We start from the raw sequence: 21561 nt of genomic DNA on the forward strand, positions 1-21561 counted from the left end.
TGTCACAATGTACCCCCACTACAATAATAATATGACAATAAAAATAAATTTAAAAATAAATAAAAGTAAAAGAATTTTTGTGTCATGTTTATCAGTCATTATCGTTTCACTTACATGTTTTGTCTTCATAGAAGTTCACACTACATTCTCTCTAAAATGTGTCCAACCCATCACAACATTGTACTCATCCCATTTTTATCTTTGTGTCTCTTTTTGGTGTTTATAGACCCTAATATTATTTCTCTATTTTTATCCCACACTGTAAACCTTCAAATGCATTTGTGATTATACATATGTAATTTCCTTTTTTAGAGTTCAATTTGCTTTTCTGTAGAATGAGAAACTATTACTATATGTTGTTTCTACCTTGGAAGCAATGGGAAAATTGATAAAAAAGGCAATTTAGTTATGTGTCTTCCTAGTCTGCTAATGTTACATGTATTTTTATGGACCTATAAGCACACGTATGTGGTTTTATGTGTCTGTGAGTGCATATATATTTCACATTGCTGCTTCTCTGTGTATGCTTATACAAGTATATACATACTTATGTGTGTGTGTCAAGTGAATAAACTATAGATAAGTATTTACAATCATAAAATTGCATGCTTTATAAAATCTTTCTGAGGTTTACATTTTCTTCTCCATATCTATGGTGTTTTTTTATTTGTCATATTATTTTGTAGTAACTTCATGTCCCATACCTTAAGATTTCTCATTTTATATTAAAATATTTTAAGTTCTTTTCTAAGTCATCATTTTAAACCAGAGTACACAATTAATTCTATAAATATCTTCTTATAATGTCTGTCTCCAGAGCCATGTACTTTTTCTTCACTTAGTAAACCATCATATTGCTTTCTGAGTTAGGTAATTGAAGTGCAATCCCCTTGGAACAGCTCCTGCAGGCTTCATTAATGGGGAAGCGAGAGAATATAAACAATCTCAGTGAATAATGTTCATATTCAACTGAAATTGAATGTACTATTCCACAGGTATGAGAAATTTCACACTTTTGCAGAATATTTCAGGAGACCTAAAACTTGATATAAAATGTTATTTTGTATCAAACTCTTCAGCCACTAAATACATGTGATAAAATATTTTAATTTTTGCTATTCAATAGATGACATAGAAATGTATTTACTAAACTGTACTTTATACAAAGTTCTTCCTAAAAATTCAAAATGAGCACATCTTGGAAAGCAACAGTGAAAATTTAAAAATACTGAATTTATTTTTGTAGAGATAACTAAGAATGTTCTCAATAATCTATATGCTTTCATAATCTCCATGGAGGATGACAGACTACTTTGAAGTATGATAAATCCAGAATCTAAAAACATAGGGACAAAATATATCAGCCCTCATTTTGATAAAATAAGAAAAGCAATCAATAATTCAGGTGAGTTTGTTCTGCTAAGTATATAATTTTAGAGCAACTCTACAGTAATATTAACTGCTAATGTTTCCCTCATAAGGCATTTTTAATCAAAATTTATTTTATTTCACTACAGATGGAGCATGCTAAGGATGTCACATGTAGACATTAACTATGTTCTAAAAGGAGAAAATGCAAAGCACTAAAAAGCATAGGTAATTTGAGGGAGATATGGGATTGAATTTTGCAGTTTACCTTTAGCTTTGAGAGTGGCTACAAAATATTTCAAAAGTCCATTTGAATCAGGAAATCTCAAAATATGGCCTCTCCTAAACTTATTATACCAACACCAAACCCAAGATATTTGGTTTTTTTTCTGCCTTCTACTCAAATTATATCTATACATATATGGATGAGGGGAGAGGAGTATGAGTTGTTTCCTTATAAAACTTTTTTTGTTTTTTAAAGCACAATACATAGAAATAAAGAGACAGAAGAAATAGTCATAGTTAAAATAGTAAATCCAGAATTAATTGAATTAGGTTATGATATAGTAGTGTTTTCATGTGCATTACAAAGCAAATGTATTACCTGTAGCTAAAGCATAAAATAGCTGGTATAGTTTTACACATAAGACTAGGGGTTGGATTCCTAAACACAGCAAAAATACATTAAATTAAATACAAATAAAGAATGAAATATATGATTCAGGATTCTGGTCATATACATTTTCTAGGGTGTGGTTATAATATACATTTTGTGACCAACTGAGTACTAATTAAGTAAAAGTTTGATGAAACACATTAAACTATGTCCTCACCCTAAATTTATAACCTAAATTGGTACATTAAAATAAATACTTTTGTATATTTTTTCTTTATTTTTTGGTGGTACTGGGACTTGAACTCAGGGATTTGAATTTGCTAGGCAGGAGCTATACCAATTGAACAGTTTGCCCAGTCTGTGTATTTATTTCTTTAAACATATAATTGGTATATCTTCTCATAGGTCATTGGGTGCTGGTTCATTCAAACACATTGTTGTTTTAATGAGAAAAACTCTTTGGAGAGAAAGCCTAATATCACAGATGTTTTAATCATGAAGCTTCATGATGCTTCATGCACTTTCAGGTTCCAAGTCATTTGTTTCTTACCTTGACTCAGAAATATTGAACTAATGGCAGGAATTATATTGAACCTGACCCTTTTCTTCTGAATGCTAAGCGCATTAAATAGTAAATGAATTTCAATCATATTCAGCAAAGTTTATTTTCTTTTGATTTTTATTTTCTTAATGAATATAATACAGAGGAATAACTGATTTTGATACTCATCCCATATTTGATTCATTTTAACCATAGAAATTCAAACTACATCTAATTGAAACTCTTTATCCACCTTCCTCTTCTTGATAAACATAGTTGGGACCAATCAAATTATCTCTTTCTTGAGAGATAAGCCTATCTACAATTTGCAATTCACATGCAAGTTGTTACTTAGGTATTTATCCATTTACTCACTCAGAAAATCACTATAATTTTGTAATTATTTTACCTCATTAATGCAATATAGTGCTGCCTTATTCTTCAATATTTCTTGTCATTCATAGGTATACTTTTGGAGTCATCCTTACTAATTCATTTGACTATACATGTTGTTTCCAGAATTTGTATTTGCATAAAATTTTTAGAAATTTACAAATTGTCTCTTTATGGTTTTACTTTATCACCTCATCATCATTTTGTAGTTTGAGAATTTTTAATGTTTATTTTTTTAAGTGTATAGGAGAATTTTATATCATTTTACACTTGCCTTTTTCAGATATTCAATGAAGTTAATAATAAGCACTCCCTCTAAGAGATTTTTTTGGTGAATTGAATGTATGTATATATTTATCCATATTTCTATGGACTTTAGTGTACTATTCTGTAATACATAATTGTATCTATTGTCACCAAGCCATGGTTTATGTGTTTTCTTAATTTTGATCAGTTTTATTAGACAGGAATTTAAGATTAAAAATATTAAAGTTAACTAGACTTTGTGATTGACTTTGTTTAGGAATCTCATCCATGATGAATCAGACACAAATTCTTCATTTATATTGTTAAATATAGGCAATTAAATATATCATTAGGCATGACTGCTTCAACATTTGAAGGATGAAACCATATGAACTGCAGAGAACAGAGCCATCCCAAAAATAAGAAACAGGCTAGGCACCAGTGACTCACACATATAATCCTAGCTACTTAGGAGGCAGAAATCAGGAGGACCGAGGTTCAAAGACAGCCCTGGGAAATAGCTTGTGAGACCCTATCTCAAAAAAACACAATTAAAAAAAAAGGTTCATGGAGTAGATCAAGGTGTAGGCCCTGAGTTCAAATTCCAGCATCCCAGAACTGCAAAAAAAGAGAGAGAGAGAAGGAAACAAACACAAGATACAGAAGTAACAATACACTGTGAAAAGAGGTGTTCTGTATTTGTATTCATGAGGTGTTATTGAAACATTTAAATTTAATTTTAGGAAAATAACTTTTAAATATATCTGGACTTCCAAAATTATTGTTTTTTTGAAAATATTGATAATGACATCCCTTGGGAAAGAGAATGACTTAATAAACTAAAGAATATGCAGGAGGAGAACGGGAAATATGGTACGTTATTTGAGAGTAATTTTTGTGTTTCTCTGCCTTTATTCTTTCTAAACATCAATGGATACATTTAATATTGATAATTCTTCAACAAAATTCTTTCCACCTTCTCCAGAAGACTGTTGGAGTGTGACTTCCTTCTCTTTCTGTTCTGCCACTGTTGCTAATCCAAATGCTGGTCCTCTTGCTGAAGGAATTAATGCTGGTCTTCTATAAGGATGTTGGTGAGTGCTGATGAATTGAAGTGGTGTATGAATTATCCTTGGCAGCATGTCATGTGCCCTCAAGACCGATCCACATTTCCTATGGTTTGTGGAACACAAAAGATTAATCAGTATGTGAATGCAATAACTCTATCCTCTAGGTAGTGCTGTAGTTGAGACCAATAGTAGAAACTGAACTTACACATAGGTTATCATTTGATATCTTCTTTGCTTAAACGTAAAGCTAATGAGCAAAGACTTCCTTTATTACATCTTGCTTCTCTTCCTACTTTATTATTCTTAAAGATTAATTATATATCTAGTGATGAAGATTTTATTTGTTATTTTAACTTTAGTTAGTAATAGTTATGAATTATCTTGTGGCTTAATATAGTTACTTAGTTGTTATTTCATGAATCTATGAACAACACACAGAAATAAAAACTTTAAAGAAAAAATCTCATATATTCTATTTTTAAGAATAATTCTACTGATTTGTACCAGAGATTTGAGGAAGTGTGAAAAACTCGAAGGACTAGCAAGAGTTTATATTTTAAGAGGATTGAAAATGACCAATGATTTGGTTGCATAAAGGTAATGGAATGCCAAGAATTTAAGAAAAAAGATACTGAGGAAATATGCTATCATATAATTATCATGATCCATCTTCTCCCTCAAATAATTATCCATTCTACAAATACATTCACAATTAGAATTAACAGTGTTACAAATATTTTAGAAATTTTCACATAAATATTACCATACAGAAAGCTACTGCTTTCTATACTAATTCAGCATAGTTTACATAAAATATTGCGTTAAACATTCAAATTTATTAACATGTGTTTCCCTTCAATATTTATACTTCTTTTGTAAAACAGGTATTATTCTTATTCTATAGGCAAGAAGATTGTAAGAAATCATTTTACACCATTGCTGAAATATCTGGAACTCTGACATTTCCATCCTGTGATCCGTCTACAGACATATTATCTCATATGTCTGAATTTCCCAAGGAATTTAGTACCTATTCACTTCATTTTAATATAATTTACTTTGAAAGTAAACAGAATACAGAGATAAATGAGCTAATGGACCTGAGGGAATAAACAATAGCATGAGTTCAATCAGGGAACACAACCTCATCTTCCATTTGATCCCTCATGAGAGACATCAGTGCTGTCCTATCATCTTGTCATTGCTTATTAATCCACTGCTTGGATATTGTATATTTCTAAGAAATAAATGTAACGCATTATTCATTATTTCCATAGTTATATGAGGAGTAAATTTCTGAATATCTTCAAGTCTGTCCCAGCAATTTCAAAATGACAAATACCACTGCAGTTACCGTATTCATACTCAGGGGCTTTACAGATAACAATCAGCTGCAGATTATTCTTTTCTTCCTTTTTCTAGCAATTTACCTTTTCACTGTCACGGGAAATTTAGGACTGATTATATCAGTCATTGGGGACTCCAGGCTCCACAACCCTATGTACTATTTCCTGAGTGTTTTATCATTCTTGGATGCTTGCTTTTCTACAGTTATTACCCCCAAAATGCTGATAGATTTTATGTCAAAGAAGAAAGCCATTTCATTCCTTGGATGTGCAGTACAGATGTTTCTTGCTGTGGCTTTTGGGACCACAGAGTGCTTTCTGTTGGCTGCAATGGCTTATGACCGCTATGTAGCCATCTACAATCCTCTTCTCTATTCAGTGAGCATGTCACCCAGAAGGTATATGACACTCATCATTGCTTCCTATGCTGGTGGGACTCTGAATGCCACTGTACACACAGTGGCCACTTCTAACCTTTCCTTCTGTGAATCCAATGAAATCACACATTTCTTTTGTGATATTCCTCCTCTCCTTGCTATTTCTTCTTCTGACACTCATGTAAATCAGATTCTACTATTCATCTTTGTGAGCTCTATTGAGATTGTCACTATCCTAATTGTCCTCATCTCCTATGGCTTCATCCTGTTGGCCATTCTGAGGATCCATTCAGCTGAAGGAAGGCAAAAAGTTTTCTCTACATGTGGCTCTCACTTAACAGGAGTGTCAATTTATCATGGGACAATCCTCTTCATGTATCTGAGACCAAGCACTACCTATGCTTTGGAGCATGACATGATAGTTTCAACGTTTTATACCATTGTGATTCCCATGCTGAATCCCATTATCTACAGCTTGAGAAACAAAGATGTAAGAGAGGCAATGAAAAAATTATTTAGGAACAATGATATAAGGATAGAGTGAAATTTTCATATCAAACATTAACTTGAATAATTAAGAATGATGTTTCAGGGTCTCTTTATCACCCCAACTGTGGAAACATCTTGTTTTGGTTCAATTGTGTTATATGATGCTGGTACTGAGGATTGAACTGAAGGCCTCCCACTTACTAATCAAGAACTTTACCACTTGAACCATACCACCAATCTATTTCATTTTTTGTATTTTGGTATTGAGATAGGGTCTTCTAACTTTTTCCAGACTGGTCTGAAATAAGTGGGATTACAGATGGGCACTAGGATAACTGGCTTCTTTTTATGGTTGTTTAAAAATTTTAAATGTCATTGTTCTCTCTCTACCTAGATAGTTTTACATATTATTTTATTGCCTCTCATTTTTAGTTTACAAGCTAGTTTGTCTATATACTCTGGGCAAATATCTATAGATAAGTTATTAAGAGTGTACTACTTGCTTTGGTCAATTCACCCTTGTATAATTTTTTTCTTTTCTTATATATATGTACCATAGTGTTCAGAGTTATTCCCCTCCAATGTAGTAATCATAAACAATCACTAGAGAATTTCCATATTACTAATCATTTTCTGCATAATGACCTGAAAAAACTGGACTTTTTCCTCCATTATTCAATCATCATACTTTCCATTGCAAACAAAAAAGAATTAAAATTCCCATGAGGAATGACTGCAACTTACTTTACTCTATCATCCTGGCACTCATGGAGAAAAATCTATGGCATAATAAATTCCCAACACTTATTTGTTGAATAAACTGGAGTTAATTATTTCATAAATTTTTTGACATACCATGCTCTGGCAAATGTGGGAATGAATAAATATGTATGTTTTCTACTACAAATTTAAAAAAAGAGTACATTTTTGAAGATGAGTGGGCCATATAAATATTAGAGATATGGGGAAGTTTTCTTCATGCAGAATCCTATGAATTTCTAATAAGATGATCTTTGTCTTCTCAAGCTCTCATAATATGAGGCTTTAAAAAGTGCAAATGGGCATGTCATGAGAAAACATAGTTATGCACAACACTCATAAGAATAAAAATTAGACCATTCTACAATTCCTCAAATTAATATGTAATTAAAAGCCACAGCTTTGTTCCTAGATTATTACTCATGTTTTATTTATACAAAGTAAAGAAATCATTATTTACTTTACATTTTGTAAATCAACAGAAAACATGATTCATATAAATAAATCAATAATATGAAAATCAGTGTACTAAAAATTGCTATTGGTGGGTGCCTTTAATCCTAGTTACTCAGGAAGCAGAGATCAGGAGGATTGCAGTTCCAACTATCATTGGCACATAGCTCCTGAGACCCTCTTGAAATAACCTCTCACAATAAAGGACTGGTGGAGTGGCTCAAGGTTGAAGCCCTGAGTTCAAGCCCCAGTACTGCAAAAAAAAGTGCTATAAATATTTAATAGACTACTATAAAGTCACTCATTAAAGTTCTACTACTGCTCTAAAAAGGAGTAAATGTTACCATGGGGAGAGCAAAATGCTTGCATAATTTCTCAGAGGAAATCAGCAACATAGACAAGTTATCCCTAAACTGCTCGGGAACCTCAACCAGGCCACTTCCATGACACCCATCACAATCTGGTTCACAAGACTTGATTACAGCTATTGTAGACTTCTGGTCAGAATTAGGACAGGTGGGGTAGCACCTAACACTTTGTTGATCCTTCTAAAAGTGATGAACAGGTAACATCAGTGTCTGAAGTTCACACACATAGTCTTTAATTTCTGCCCTGAAGGAAGCTCAGAGTCTTTTCCCTTCTGAAGTACTTTTAATCATTTATTGCCTGGTAAGTCTCTGAAGTCAACTCTCCCTTAGGCATTTGGATTAACTCCCAGTGCTACTTCACTACTTGCCAATCAAAGGAATTTTGATTCTGTGCAAGACAGAAGAATACTTACGATCAACACTTTTTATTGATTTTATTCAGAAGGGTATATATTTCTTGGGCCATCTCTCCATCCTACACCCTACCCTCATCCCCCTGGGTCAACTTTGTTGAAGAGAAGGAATATGTGATAATAAGAAAGACATAGCATTTTTGCTAGATTGAGATTAACACAGCTATACAGAGAGATTCTTAGCTTTGCTTCCATGCACATGTATATTACAATCCAAATTCCAGACCTCTTCACTACTTCCCCATCAACTTCCCATAGTGGCCTCTGTCACTTTCAGATTACTTTATTAGCTCCTCTACAGTGGGTACACCAAATACTTTCAAGTTATAGTTTTCTTTCCCTTTCCCTATTCCTCCTGTACATGTTCTCCCCACAGTATGTGACCCATGTCCAATAATATTACTGCAACTGTTTTAGGTCTATAATCCACATAAGAGGGAGATCATATGATTTTTTGCCTTCTGAGTCTGGCTAACTTTGCTTAAGTTCATGTTGTCCAGTTCCATGCATTTACTTGTGAATGACAAAATTTCATTCTTGTTTGGGGCTAAGTAAAATTCCATTGTGTATAAATACTACATTTCTTAATCCATTTGTCAGTAGTGGGGCATCTTGGCTGTTTCCATAACTTAGCTATTGTGAATAGTGCTGCAATAAACATGGGTGTGCAGGTGCCTTTGGAGTAACCTGAGTTGCATTCCTTCGGGTATATTCGTAGGAGTGGTATTGCTGGATCATATGGCAGAGCTATGTTTAGTTTTTTTTAGAAGCCTCCATATTGTTTTCCAAAGTGGTTGTACTAGCTTACATTGCCACCAGAAGTGCATGAGGGTTCCTTTTTCCATGCATCCTGCCAACATTTGTTGGTGGTGGTATTCTTGATGCTAGCTATTCTAACAGGAGTGAGGTGGAATCTTAGTGTGGTTTTGATTTGCATTTCCTATATGGCCAGGGATGGTGAGAATTTTTTCATGTTTTTTCATCATTTGGATTTTTTCTTACAAAGAAGTTCTGTTTATCTTACAAGAAAAATTGTTGTATTATAAGACTTATGAGAAACAGAAATATATTAAGAACCATCCCCAGAAGTGTGGGAGAAAACACAGAAAAGATCAGAGCCAGTGTAGTATCCTAGGAAAAACAGTCTGTGACACTTCCACCACCAGGGATTCGAAAGGCTTCTTGCTACCAGGCAGCTTTGGGCATCCTTTCAGTTCAACATCTCACTATACAGAATTCTTTGGGAGGCTAGCCTGGTTCCAGATCCCCTTACAACTAGAATCCTGTGTTATGTATGCTGGTCACACACAGTGTGAACTTCCATCTGGCTCCCTCCTGAAGATGTTTGGTTCCATACCTGGCCTATCACCTACATCACAAAAGTTATAAAACCAAGTGTTCTCTCACTGTCCACTTAAAATGCAGGGAGACACAAAAGGACTATTAGTGACTATGACCTATGCAGGACATAATTCTTGATTATGGTTGCCCTGCTGCAAAGGGTGAATCTTGGAGAACTCTTAAGTCTGAAAATTTGTTCTTTTTGACCAACCATTCCCTATAACGTCCCTCTCCATTTCTGCTACCCCTAGACTCTTGTAACCATCATTGTACTCTCTTCTTATGGTTGAACATTTTCATATTCTACATAAGTGGAATCCAGTGAGTTTTGTCTTTTTGTGGTGATAAACATGTCAAATAATATGACTTAATCACACTACTATGTATAGGTACATCTAAACATCACAATGCACCCCATGAATGAATGCAATTATATCTTATCAGTTGAAAATGACACCAATAAAATTGCAAAAAGGTTGCATAAGTGCACTTGGGCTGCCCCACCTACTTGGTTTTGTGATTTTCTCTGTTGCTTGCTCCTTTTGCTGGAGTTTTATTTCCAAATCATTGGTGTGTCTTTTGAGCCAGTAAGCAACATGTTAAGTTTTAAAATATAGGTGACAATCCTCTTAGTCTCATTCTTGCAGACCTGGCTCTTACCAAAGGTAAATTCTGTGACCACACAATGCAGTTTCCGATTGTGGAGGGAATTTTCTTCTGATGACATACCCTGAGAGCACGTGCTGCTCTCTGGGTCATGTCATGGGTAGAGGGTGTGGTCCCACCAAAGTGTTGCTCAATGGGGAGGGAGTGTTTTGACTTAATACCCTGGATTGACTTCTTGCTGTCTCTCTCTCCTCTTCCACTGCTGCTCATGTAGGAGGAGCAGGAGGCAGCCACAGGACCACATTGTGTCTGTTGGATTGTAAATTCCTCAACGAATCAAGGTCAGCATATATTGATACCTGCTTACCCATATTGTTTCAATAGTATTCATAGTAGCTAAGTCATGGAATAAGCATCGGTGCCCATCTAGAAGTGAGTGGATAAATAATATGTGACATATGTCCGTAATGGAGAATTACAAAGAATATAATCATGTTGTTTGCAGGAAATGGTTGTCCTTGAGATAGTCAGGTTAAGAAAATAGGACAGACTCAGAAAAACAAATATTGCATGTTTTCTTTCATATGAAAAATTTAGAAAGACACTGAGTTAGAAGAGGGGTTATTTGGGAAAATGAAGGCAGTAGTGAGAGATGAGTTGACTATGATCAATGTACATTATCTACATGTATGAAAATGTATCAATGAAACATTTTTTACAATTAATACATGCTATTCAACATGAATGAAATAAAATTTTAAAAAATTAAGTTTTTCATTCTTTCTATAGTAAGCCAAATATAGAAGAAAATAATAAAAATAATTCAGCAAAGAGAAAATAGGGAAGAGCAAATGGAGGCAGAGAGAAAGAGAGTAAAAAAAGGTATAAAACCATCATGGTTTACAATGTGGTGATCTAGGAATTAAACTACATTTTCATTTAAACTGAAGAACATTTAAAAATCCCCTATAACTCTTTGACTTTTGCTATGATACAGTGCTGATATAAGATTTGATTGATGCCATAAAATGCTCTATATTTGATCAATATTTATTTCAAAGTGAGTAAAACTACACAAGAAAACCTTGTCCAAGCTGATTTGGAACACCTTTCCTCATAACCAAGAAAATAACTGCTCATTTGTCCTAAACCTCAAGGTTACATTTTGTCACATAGGTTGATGTTGAATTTAAAAGCTATAAATTATACTGTCTCAGCAACAAATTAAATTGTGAGAAAAAATACTGTTCTTCCAAAAGCTCACCAACAAAATAATTCATAAAAAGGCTTCGTTATTCACCTAAACAAATTACCTGCAATTCTAGTGTATGAACAGAAATATCATAGAAAAATATATCTTATAATCACTTAATGCAAAACTCTCAAGAAACTTTTCATGATTCTCCCTGTGTACCTGTTCAGATTTTCCTTTTGCCTCTTCATCTTGGGAGAATAATACTAAATAAACCTAAATATTTTAGCTTTATTATTATATGTAAAATTATATATTTTTTAAAAGTTTTACTTATTAATATTCAAAGGAAGTGATGTTTTAGTCACTAAATTAATTACAAAATTTTTACAAGTCTCAGCATTGATTTTGACATTTTTCTGTCATTTTCTTTAATAAAAAAAATTTTAATAAGATAGCAAACCACATTTTACACTATTTCATGCAAAGAACCATGTAACTCTACCAAACTAGAAAAAAAAATCTGTCATTGCCTGTGATGCCTCAAAAGATGAATTTATTAGTTAGTGAACTCTCGGTTTACGTACTGAATGATGGGACTCCAACCAATACCACACAACTGAAATTGTGATGCCTAAAAGATGTTAACAGAACAGAGGTTATGGTGCATGTAAAAATTAAAGGTGCAAAATGACCATGAGATATTGAATATACAATATAATAGTAATTATGGAATCTTCATGTATATGTCCAAACAAGTGTTATGTGCACAAAGTAAAATGATTAAGAGAAACTGCTATCATGTTAATAAGTTATAATTGCTTTCACTGAGTTTTTGGAAGTCTATCATTTCTTAATAAGCATATTTTACTCAGGATGGAATCATACTTTTGAATATAAAAATTTTGATTTGAAACAATTTACAATTTGATTATTTGTAATGTCATTCATAAACCAATTATTTCTCTGAAAATTTCTTCTTCAAACTAGTTTAAAATTATTTGATTTGCTAAGTATACTACATCAAAATTATACTTTATAAATAAATAAGTCCTTAGGTGTGAAGTTTCAGAAGTAATTTGTTAAAAACAGCATCTGTCAAAAACAGATGCTTAAGTGATCATATCCTTTATTGTGGAAGTTCAATGTGAAAAGGAAAATTCTTTGCTCATTTAGTTCTTGAACTTTTGTCTTTGAAAATATGCCAAGTAACTTTTCTTGGAAATTGTTCCCTGAGCTTGATGAACTGTTGCTTCATTTTCAAGGCTATTACATAAGGTTCCCTGGATTTTCCCAGCTGAGAAGCAAGGAGCACACTGCTCTGATTTATTCACAGTAGCTCCTTGGGATTCCTTTGAGACATAACTTCCTGCAAACTTTCCCTTTGATTGTCATAAACAAAATTTAGAGAATGATATAATTTACCACAGAATAAAAAAATGAATGTGCAAAAAATGTAAAAAGAAACCTGTATTTAAAGGAAAACAAAAGCTTTGGTTCAAAGTAAGTATTCTTGTTATAACTGTAAAGTGAAAAGGCTTTAGTTAAGGTAAAATAAAACAGCAGCTTTATAGACTATTGCTACAAGTATCATTTGGTCCTTACCAAAAATGATCAGCATTTTTGGAAAAAGAATTATGGAGCTGATGGAATCAGAGTTTACAGGCAATGTTCATGTCTTGAATACTATGGAAAACATTTGATTTTGACTGATCCAGATACAAAAATATCATGATTTCCAAAATTAAGACTCATAATACACCCTACTAAAGTACCTTGTAAGTTAAATTTATTTGTAATTAGAGTTAACTTACATTGCAAATATTAAAACAATACATGGGTACATTAAAGTTGTTTTCTATCATTGTTCATTATGTCTCTAGCATTTTCCTCAGGTTTAAAGAAGTAGTCATCAACTGGACTACATTATTGTGATCACGTTGTTCAGAATCAAAGCAGAAAACCCTACAAAGAACATGTGCTCACACTGACCTTAAATTATTTGGTATGTCCTTATACTTTACTACATCTAGAATACATGAACAATAACAGTAACTATGGTATTATACTTCATGTATATTAAATGTGTTAATGGAAGAATGCATTTGGAGCATGATCAAGTCTATTCTAATTATGAAACATATAACCTTTTGCTATGTGATATTTATTTATTTACTGATAGATAGACTGATTGTTGTGCTGGATGGGATCCATTGCACTTGACCAAAATTTCTTACAATGTATCAAATACATAATTCTTAAATGTCATTTGGCCCTACACATATAATTGGCAATTGCTTTTTGAGTGAAAGAGTAAAATTATATTGTTGATTTCTATAAAAAGTGAATTAATTATGGAAATTAACACTAGACCATTTATATAAACAAGAAAGCTTTTAAAAGTCATTGGGCTAAGTTTAACTTTGATTCCTCAACAGTTTGGAGGAGCACAATGAGTATGTGAAACAACACATCCTAATGGGATTGACATGAAGAGATCCAGCTGGTGCTCTCTATGCTCTTTCTCCTGATATACCTGGTCATAGTGCTGGGGATCGTAGGGATGATACTGATCATTTGACTAGATCTCCAGCTTCACATGCCCATGTATTTTTATGTCAAACACTTGTCATTTTTTTGACCTCTGGTATTCAAACGTCATCACTCCAAAAACCTTCAGTAACTTAGTGACTTCCAACAAGAATATTTCATTCATGGGCTGCTTCACAGAAGTGTATTTTTTGTCCTGTATACTGCCACTGAATATTTTCTTCTTTCCTCAATGTCCTATGATCACTACATAGCCATCTGCAATCCCCTACTCTATCCAGTAGCTATCTTGGCAAGGCTCTGCTGTGTCCTCCTTACTGGGTCCTATATGATAGGTTTGATGGATTCCTCTGTCACTATGATTTGTATGAGTATATTGCATTTCTGCAACACAAACACAATCCATCACTATTTCTGTTACATGTCCCAAACTTTAGCCCTGTCCTGTGAGGACACATCTGATATTGGAATTGTTTGGTCTGGAGACATAAAGGGCAGATGGACAGCGCTATGATTCCTGCATCCTGAGAAGGATGTATAAATCTGAATTCCTGCATCCTGAGAAGGAGATATAAATCTGAACATTGAAGAGGAGTTACAGGGTCTCATAAATCTGCCACAGGGGTGATAAACAAAATACTCTCAAGATTGCCCACCTTCAAAAAGGGCAAGCAGACCAGTTCATCTAAGAAAGCCTGCAAGTCCTCAGCCAATGAGAAGAGCCCACCTAACCCTTCCCCAAACCAAGAGTTAAAACACCCATAAAAGCCCCAGCCTTCACATGAGCAGAGAGCCACCAGTTTCCAGGCTCTGCTGCATGCTTTACTGTAGCCTTTCCTTTCTCTCTAATAACTCCCACTTCATATACTGGCTTTGACTCATAAGTCAACTAGTTGCCTCATGAGCCAGTTCTCTGGCCTATGAAGACAAGGACCCTCAACACCAGCCCACAACATTTCACATCAGCACATAACATTTTGGTGACCATGAAGGAACATCTCCGCGGACCAACGTCTGTATAACTTGAGCACCAAACCAGCAGTGGCATGCCTAAGATGCAGCCATGAGTTTCTCACACTCTGCTGGATTCTCCTGCTAGGGGAAAACCTCTGCTGAGGAATGACCAAAAGCAGACTTCCTTGTGCTGCTCCATCTCTCTCTGTTCATATCTTCCTGAGGGACTTTCCTGTCATAGTATCAAACCAGCAGCTCCTAGCCAACTTTGGCCCCATGGCAATTCTGGCTCTGGGGGTGCTTTTGCTCCCTTCCTGCAAACTTAGACCAAGCCCAGGGTTTATGTGGGTATACCTTATGCTACGTTGGAGGAGACCTGATTGGTTGTGACATCTGACAATCTTCTTTATCTTTTCCCACCTGTCAAATACCCCCTTCTGCTGGAGGCAGTGGCCCAAGAGTGGAGATTTTGTGTGGCTGACAGCATTCCAGTACTACTTATTGGGAATGAACTGAAAGCACCCTAATCATTAATCCCTCAGGTATGTGTCCTGCCTCCAGCTCTCTGCCTTCCACTCCCTTACCTAGGATGATAGGTCACCCCTTCTGTCCCTGACAGAAGCACCAGAAATACTTTTACTCACATGCTCCTTCACTAGTCCCACCACCTTTCTCTTCACCTCTGTCTGCCTTCCCTTCCCTGTGCTTCCTGGTCTCCTATGGAAAACTCATACCATGGTACCTTATGACTTTCTTAAGTTATTCCCACACCTAATTTGTCATGCCCCTTGGTCCACAGCACTACTGAGTGCTGATAGAGGCAAAGGCACCTGCAGAAAACTGCTCCCTCACACACCCTAATTCTGCCCCTATAAGAGGAGGAGGGAAAACAAATAGGTGTGTGCATGCAAAGGGACACAGTCCCATCCCACCAGACTTCCTGGGTGCAGTGGAAATTCCTGCCATAGCTAAGGCAATCCATACACAGGGCTCAGAAGGCAGCCATACATGCCAACAAATGGGAACCAATGTTACTCCCCCAAGAAGGGATGAGAGAAAAAATAAATGTGCACAGGTGTGCATACACTGGGGCAGGACTGATTGGCCACAGGGGTGGGCATTGGCAGAGAGGGTCACTAGTCTGGGTGTGAGGGGAGTGGCGGTGCTTTGTGTTGGGCCGGCTCCCAGCCCTACCTCATCCCTCAAGCCTGACTGACCCAGTCCTAGGAGCCAATTCTTATCTCAAGGTTATGGTCCCAAAAACCACTAATGTAACCTTCCAGGAACAGCAAAAACATGGGTGTTGCTATGGTCACTAAGCTTCTTATTTAAAATTTCCTATACTTTTGGCCTCAGCATAAAAAATTTTCCTCCAAATATTACACTAGTTGTCCCTTTGTGGCACTGTTATTGCCCTGGGTCTCCCTCTGAGTACCCTTCTCTAACTTTATAGGCACATCTCCAGGTGATGCATCCCTTTGCTAAAGAGGTAGCCTTTGTTGAAGAGACTGCCTGCTTTTGGTAATGTAAGGCTAAAAGGCAGGATCCTAGAGTTTTTCTCTCACTGTGTCAGTAGGTGGCCTAGTCCAACCAGTTACTGCATTTCCTTCTGTCCTGGTCACAGATGGGAGAAGGAAATCACGAGACAGAGGTGCCTGTTCTTGCACCCATGATCCCCAGTTGAATGCTAACAAGAGATGAACTGACCCAATTTTTTTGTTGTTGTTGTTCTTCTAGATGGGACCTGTCCCTTCCAGTCTTCTGGCCTCAGTACCCAAGCAGCTTCCACTGGCCTGTCTACTAAATCCTTGGAAGGACCTTGACCTTACTAATCACAAGACAAAACCCCTCCTCTTTCTTTGTACTGAGGACTGGCCTTGATATCCCTTGGGTGACCAAGAGAAGTGGCCTTCAGAGGGCTCCTTGAATTATAATACCATACTCCAATTAGACATTTTCTGTAAAAGGGAGGAAAAGTGGACTGAGGTCACCTATATACATCATTTCTTTTATCTCTTTGACCACCCAGAATGGCTCCATAATTGCTAACTAGATGCTCAAACACTGGCCATTCTTTGTAAACCAGAGCATAAACATGGGGAAGGAGGAGCAGAAAAGCCCCTTACCAAGCACAAGGCCCCCATCCCTACTGCTTCACCCTCTGCCCTATCTTCAAAGCCACCCCAATATTTGGAACCTCTTAATGGGTGTTTCCCGCTTCAACAGGCAGTGGTAGGAAGAGGGTGAGTATATATCCACCCCCATTTATTAGATTCAAGGGAGATTAAAAAGATCTGGGTAGCTATACTGGTGCCCCAGGCAAATATATCCAAGACTTTAGCTCTGTGATCCAAACCTTTGAATTAACATGGAAGGATATTATGTTTCTACTAGACCATACACTTTCCTCATTAGAAAAACAATGGGTCCTGGCCCAGGACACTCAGTTTGGAGATAATTTCCATCTACAACAATCCCCAATACCTGTGGCACCTGGAAATGAGGGGATGAATATACCTATACCCACAGGGACACAGGCAGTCCTCTTGGCAGATCCACATGGGTATCAAACTGATGAGGAGGATAAATGGCATCCATCTTGTAGTGGAAGGGCTAAAAAGGGCCAAAGTTAAACCTCTAAATTATTCCCAGGTGAAATTCCCTGATGAAAACTCCCTTACTTTTCTATAGAGTCTTAAGGCTGCTATCAGAAAGCATACCACAGTGGACCCAGAGTCACAGTGGGAGAAGTTCTCTTCAAAGAAAAGTTTCTAACTCAATCAGCCCCAGATAGCCATACAAAACTCCAAAAGTCTGTGGCTGAAGGGAAAAAATGATTGGACCAACTAATGCAACTAGCTATGTCTATATAGAATATAATTGGGATTTCACTAAAAAGAAAGAAAAAGATAAAAGATGACATGACCCAATCGCGGATCTCAGGGAGTGCCCCACCTTATGGGGCTTACATCCTGAGGCTGCTGCCATTGTGGACAGGAGGGACACTTCCATAGAGAATGCCTAAAAGGGGGACAGCCCTGGAGACAGCCCCAGCCCCCAACCCCTCTCTGCAAAGGTAACCATTGGAGGTCTAAGTGACCCAATCTCCAGATGGAGGCAGGGTACCACCTCATGTGGATTGATGGGTCCCAGGGCTTCCTGTCTAGCCTCCACTTCTTAACATCAATATTGAGGAGCCTTGGGTATCCATGATAGTAGAGAAGCAAGAGGTCATTTTCTTCCTAGACAGTGAAGCTCATTTCTCTGTCTTGCCATCTCCTCCTGGTCCCAGGTCCAATAACAAGGTTATTGTTTGGGGCAAATCTGGCCAGCCTCTAGAGCATTATTTTATTCAGCCTGTGGCCTGCTCTTGGGGAGACCTCCACTTCTGTCACTCTTTTCTCATAGTCCCTGAGACTCCAGAGCCCCTGCTGGGATGAGATTTATTCTCTTAAGGCTCAAATTATTCTTCCTCCAAGTGACTATTTATGCTGCCCTTTCTTCAGGAACAAGTAGATCCCACAGTATGGACCAATGGAATGACTGTAGGGCAAGACGAAATGGCTCTCTCAATTCAAATAAAACTCAAAGATCACTCACAGCTTCCACATCAAAAACAGTACCCCCTCAAGCCTGAGAGATGACAAAACCTCTTACCTAACATAAATTCCATAAAAAACAAGGGCTGTTAATTAGTTGCTCTAGCCCTACAATACTTGTATTTGTGCTATCTGTAAGGAGCCAAACAAATGGAGGTTGGTTCAAAACCTTGGACTTATTAATGAATTAGGCATTCCCCTCCATCCAGTTGTTCCTAATCCCTATACTCTATTGGCTAAAATACTCTCAAAAGCCCAATATTACTCTGTACTAGATTTAAAGGATGCTTTATTTTGCATTCCTCTGCATCCTGACAGTCAGCCTCTGTTTGCCTTTGAGGATCCCACAAACCCTTCACAACAATTAACTTGGACAGTTTTGCCTCAGGGGTTTAGAGACAGCCATCATCTTTTTGCACAGGCCCTAATCAGAGACTTATTACATTGGCACTACCCAGAGACACCATTCTTCAATATGTTGATGACTTATTTCTGTGCAGAGCCACAGAGCCTCTCATCTCCAGGGTGACTGGGTCCCTTTTAAACTTTCTGGCCTCCCAGGGATAAAAAGTCTCCCAGAAAAAGGCTCAATTATGCCTCCCTCAGGTTACTTACCTAGACATGGTCTTAAAGGGACAGACTTGCTCCCTGAGATATGAGCAGATTGACCCAATCTTCTGTTTCCCACTTCCCTAGACCATAAAGCAGCTTAGAGCTTTTTTGAGACTTACAGGATTTTGCAGAATCTGGATCCATAGATATGCAGCCTTTGCCAGACCCCTTTTTATGCTCCTAATGCTCCTATTTCTGTCTGGAATAATAAATGCTTTCTCCAGATTCATATCTCAAAAGGTCCAACAGCTCAAACTCCAGCTCTTAGTCAAGGAATACTCACATCTGCCTACTCATGAGCCCTACATCCAGTTCCATTGGGAGCCTCTGGAGACTACATGTGTCAACCCCTGAGAAAACTACAACCAACCTTACCCCCATTTACCCATTGCCAGCATGAAGCAGGTAGATGAGTCATCACCCCTCTCCTCAACAGCAACTGAGTACTTGTCTCAGAGGGGGGACTTGTTGGGTTTGGAAACCTAAAGAGCAAATGAGTGAGTATCCCATCCCTCATGGAGAGCACTATGATTCCTGCATCCTGAGAAGGAGGTGTAAGTCTGCACCCTGAAGAGGAGAAACAGGGTCTCATAGATTTGCTACAGGGCTGGTGATCAAAAGGCTCTCAATATTCCACCCCCACATAAGGGGCAAACAGACCAGCTCATCCAAGAGAGCCCATAAATCCTCTGCCAATGAGAAGAGCCCACCTAACCCCTACCCAAACTCAGAGTTAAAACGTCCATAAAAGCCCCAGCCTTCACACAGGCAGAGAGCCACCAGTTTCTGGTCTTCATTACACTACTCTTGCTGCAGCCTTTCTTTACTCTCCAATAAATCCTACTTCATATACAGGCTTTGGCTCACAAGTCAACCAGCTGCCTCACAGCCAGTTCTCTGGCCCAGGAATGCATGGACTCTCAACACTGGCCCACATTTCACATTGCCACACAACAAAATGATGATAATAATCCTTGCTGGTTCTACTCTATTCACATCCCTTATCATAATATGTGTATCCTATGTGTCAGTTCTCTATACTATTCTCAAAATCATTTCCACTTCAGGAAAGCAAAAAGCCTTCTCTCATCTCCTGGGAGTCACCATCTTTTATGGCACTGTGATGTTTACTTATTTAACATCAAAGAAGTGCTACTCCTTTGGAAAGGATCAAGTGGCTTCTGTTTGTCACACCATTGTGATCCCCATACTGAATTCTCTCATTTGTAGTCTTAGAAACAAAGAAGTGAAAAATGCTTTCATTAGAGTCATGTAAAAGAGAGGGGCTCCACGCAGTTAAAATAATACTGATCATAAACTTTTAAATTCATCTTTCTTTCATATTGGTCATGTCCTTGATCTCTCTCTAAAAAGAATTGAATCATTTGATTGTTTTTGTCTGGAGCTGTCAATTCTTAGGAAAACATAATCTTAGACAAATCCTGGGTTATGATTTTAGAACTCCAGGTGGTAAATGGAAGTCTTGAAATATCTCTTAAACCTTGGTGAGAATATATGTGTTTTAAAGGTAACTAATGTGCAAAATATGATAGGGCATGCATACTAATTTCAGACAATGTTGTTTTGACAAAGAGAGGTATTGTAGCACAATTTGTACAATGTTCAAATCATTCCATGAATTGAATTCACACCTAAAAATAGATAAAAAATAAAACTATTAGATGTTCCCCAAGTTGTTTTTAGAGTAAACTATTGAAGTTGCAGTAGGTTAAAGGAAAATGGTATATTCTAAGCTTGAGGCAATTTGGAAAATAATGACATTCATTAAGGAAGAGAAAAAAATGTGACAAGTTGAAACAGTTTTATGCATGTTCTTATAAGTGCATAGTTGTATGTATGCATATTGCATATGACATATGCAAACAATATTTTTGTCATATTCTATGTACTGTTATGCAACTTTCTTTTTTTTTTCATTTTTCTTTTATTATTCATATGTGCATACAAGGCTTGGTTCATTTCTCCCCCCTGCCCCCACCCCCTCCCTTACCACCCACTCCACCCCCTCCCGCTCCCCCCCCCTCAATACCCAGCAGAAACTATTTTGCCCTTATCTCTAATTTTGTTGTAGAGAGAGTATAAGCAATAATAGGAAGGAACAAGGGGTTTTGCTGGTTGAGATAAGGATAGCTATACAGGGCATTGACTCACATTGATTTCCTGTGAGTGTGTGTTACCTTCTAGGTTAATTCTTTTTGATCTAACCTTTTCTCTAGTACCTGGTCCCCTTTTCCTGTTGGCCTCAGT

At 36.7% G+C, this 21561-nt stretch overlaps 1 protein-coding gene across 1 annotated transcript; it reads left to right on the forward strand.

Moving 5' to 3' along the window:
• The first annotated feature begins 5565 nt into the window (after nt 1-5565).
• Nucleotides 5566-6501, forward strand: LOC141424079 (olfactory receptor 5T9-like). Its single transcript, XM_074076310.1, has one exon. The coding sequence runs from the start codon at nt 5566-5568 to the stop codon at nt 6499-6501; it is 936 nt and encodes a 311-aa protein (XP_073932411.1).
• The last annotated feature ends 15060 nt before the right edge of the window (nt 6502-21561 follow it).

Source organism: Castor canadensis, chromosome 1 (genome assembly GCF_047511655.1).
Source record: "Castor canadensis chromosome 1, mCasCan1.hap1v2, whole genome shotgun sequence".
NCBI classification, from domain to species: Eukaryota; Metazoa; Chordata; class Mammalia; order Rodentia; family Castoridae; genus Castor; species Castor canadensis.

Excerpts from the sequence above, each read along its gene's own strand:
- LOC141424079 (XM_074076310.1), top strand. The coding sequence starts at position 5,566 with ATGACAAATACCACTGCAGTTACCGTATTCATACTCAGGGGCTTTACA.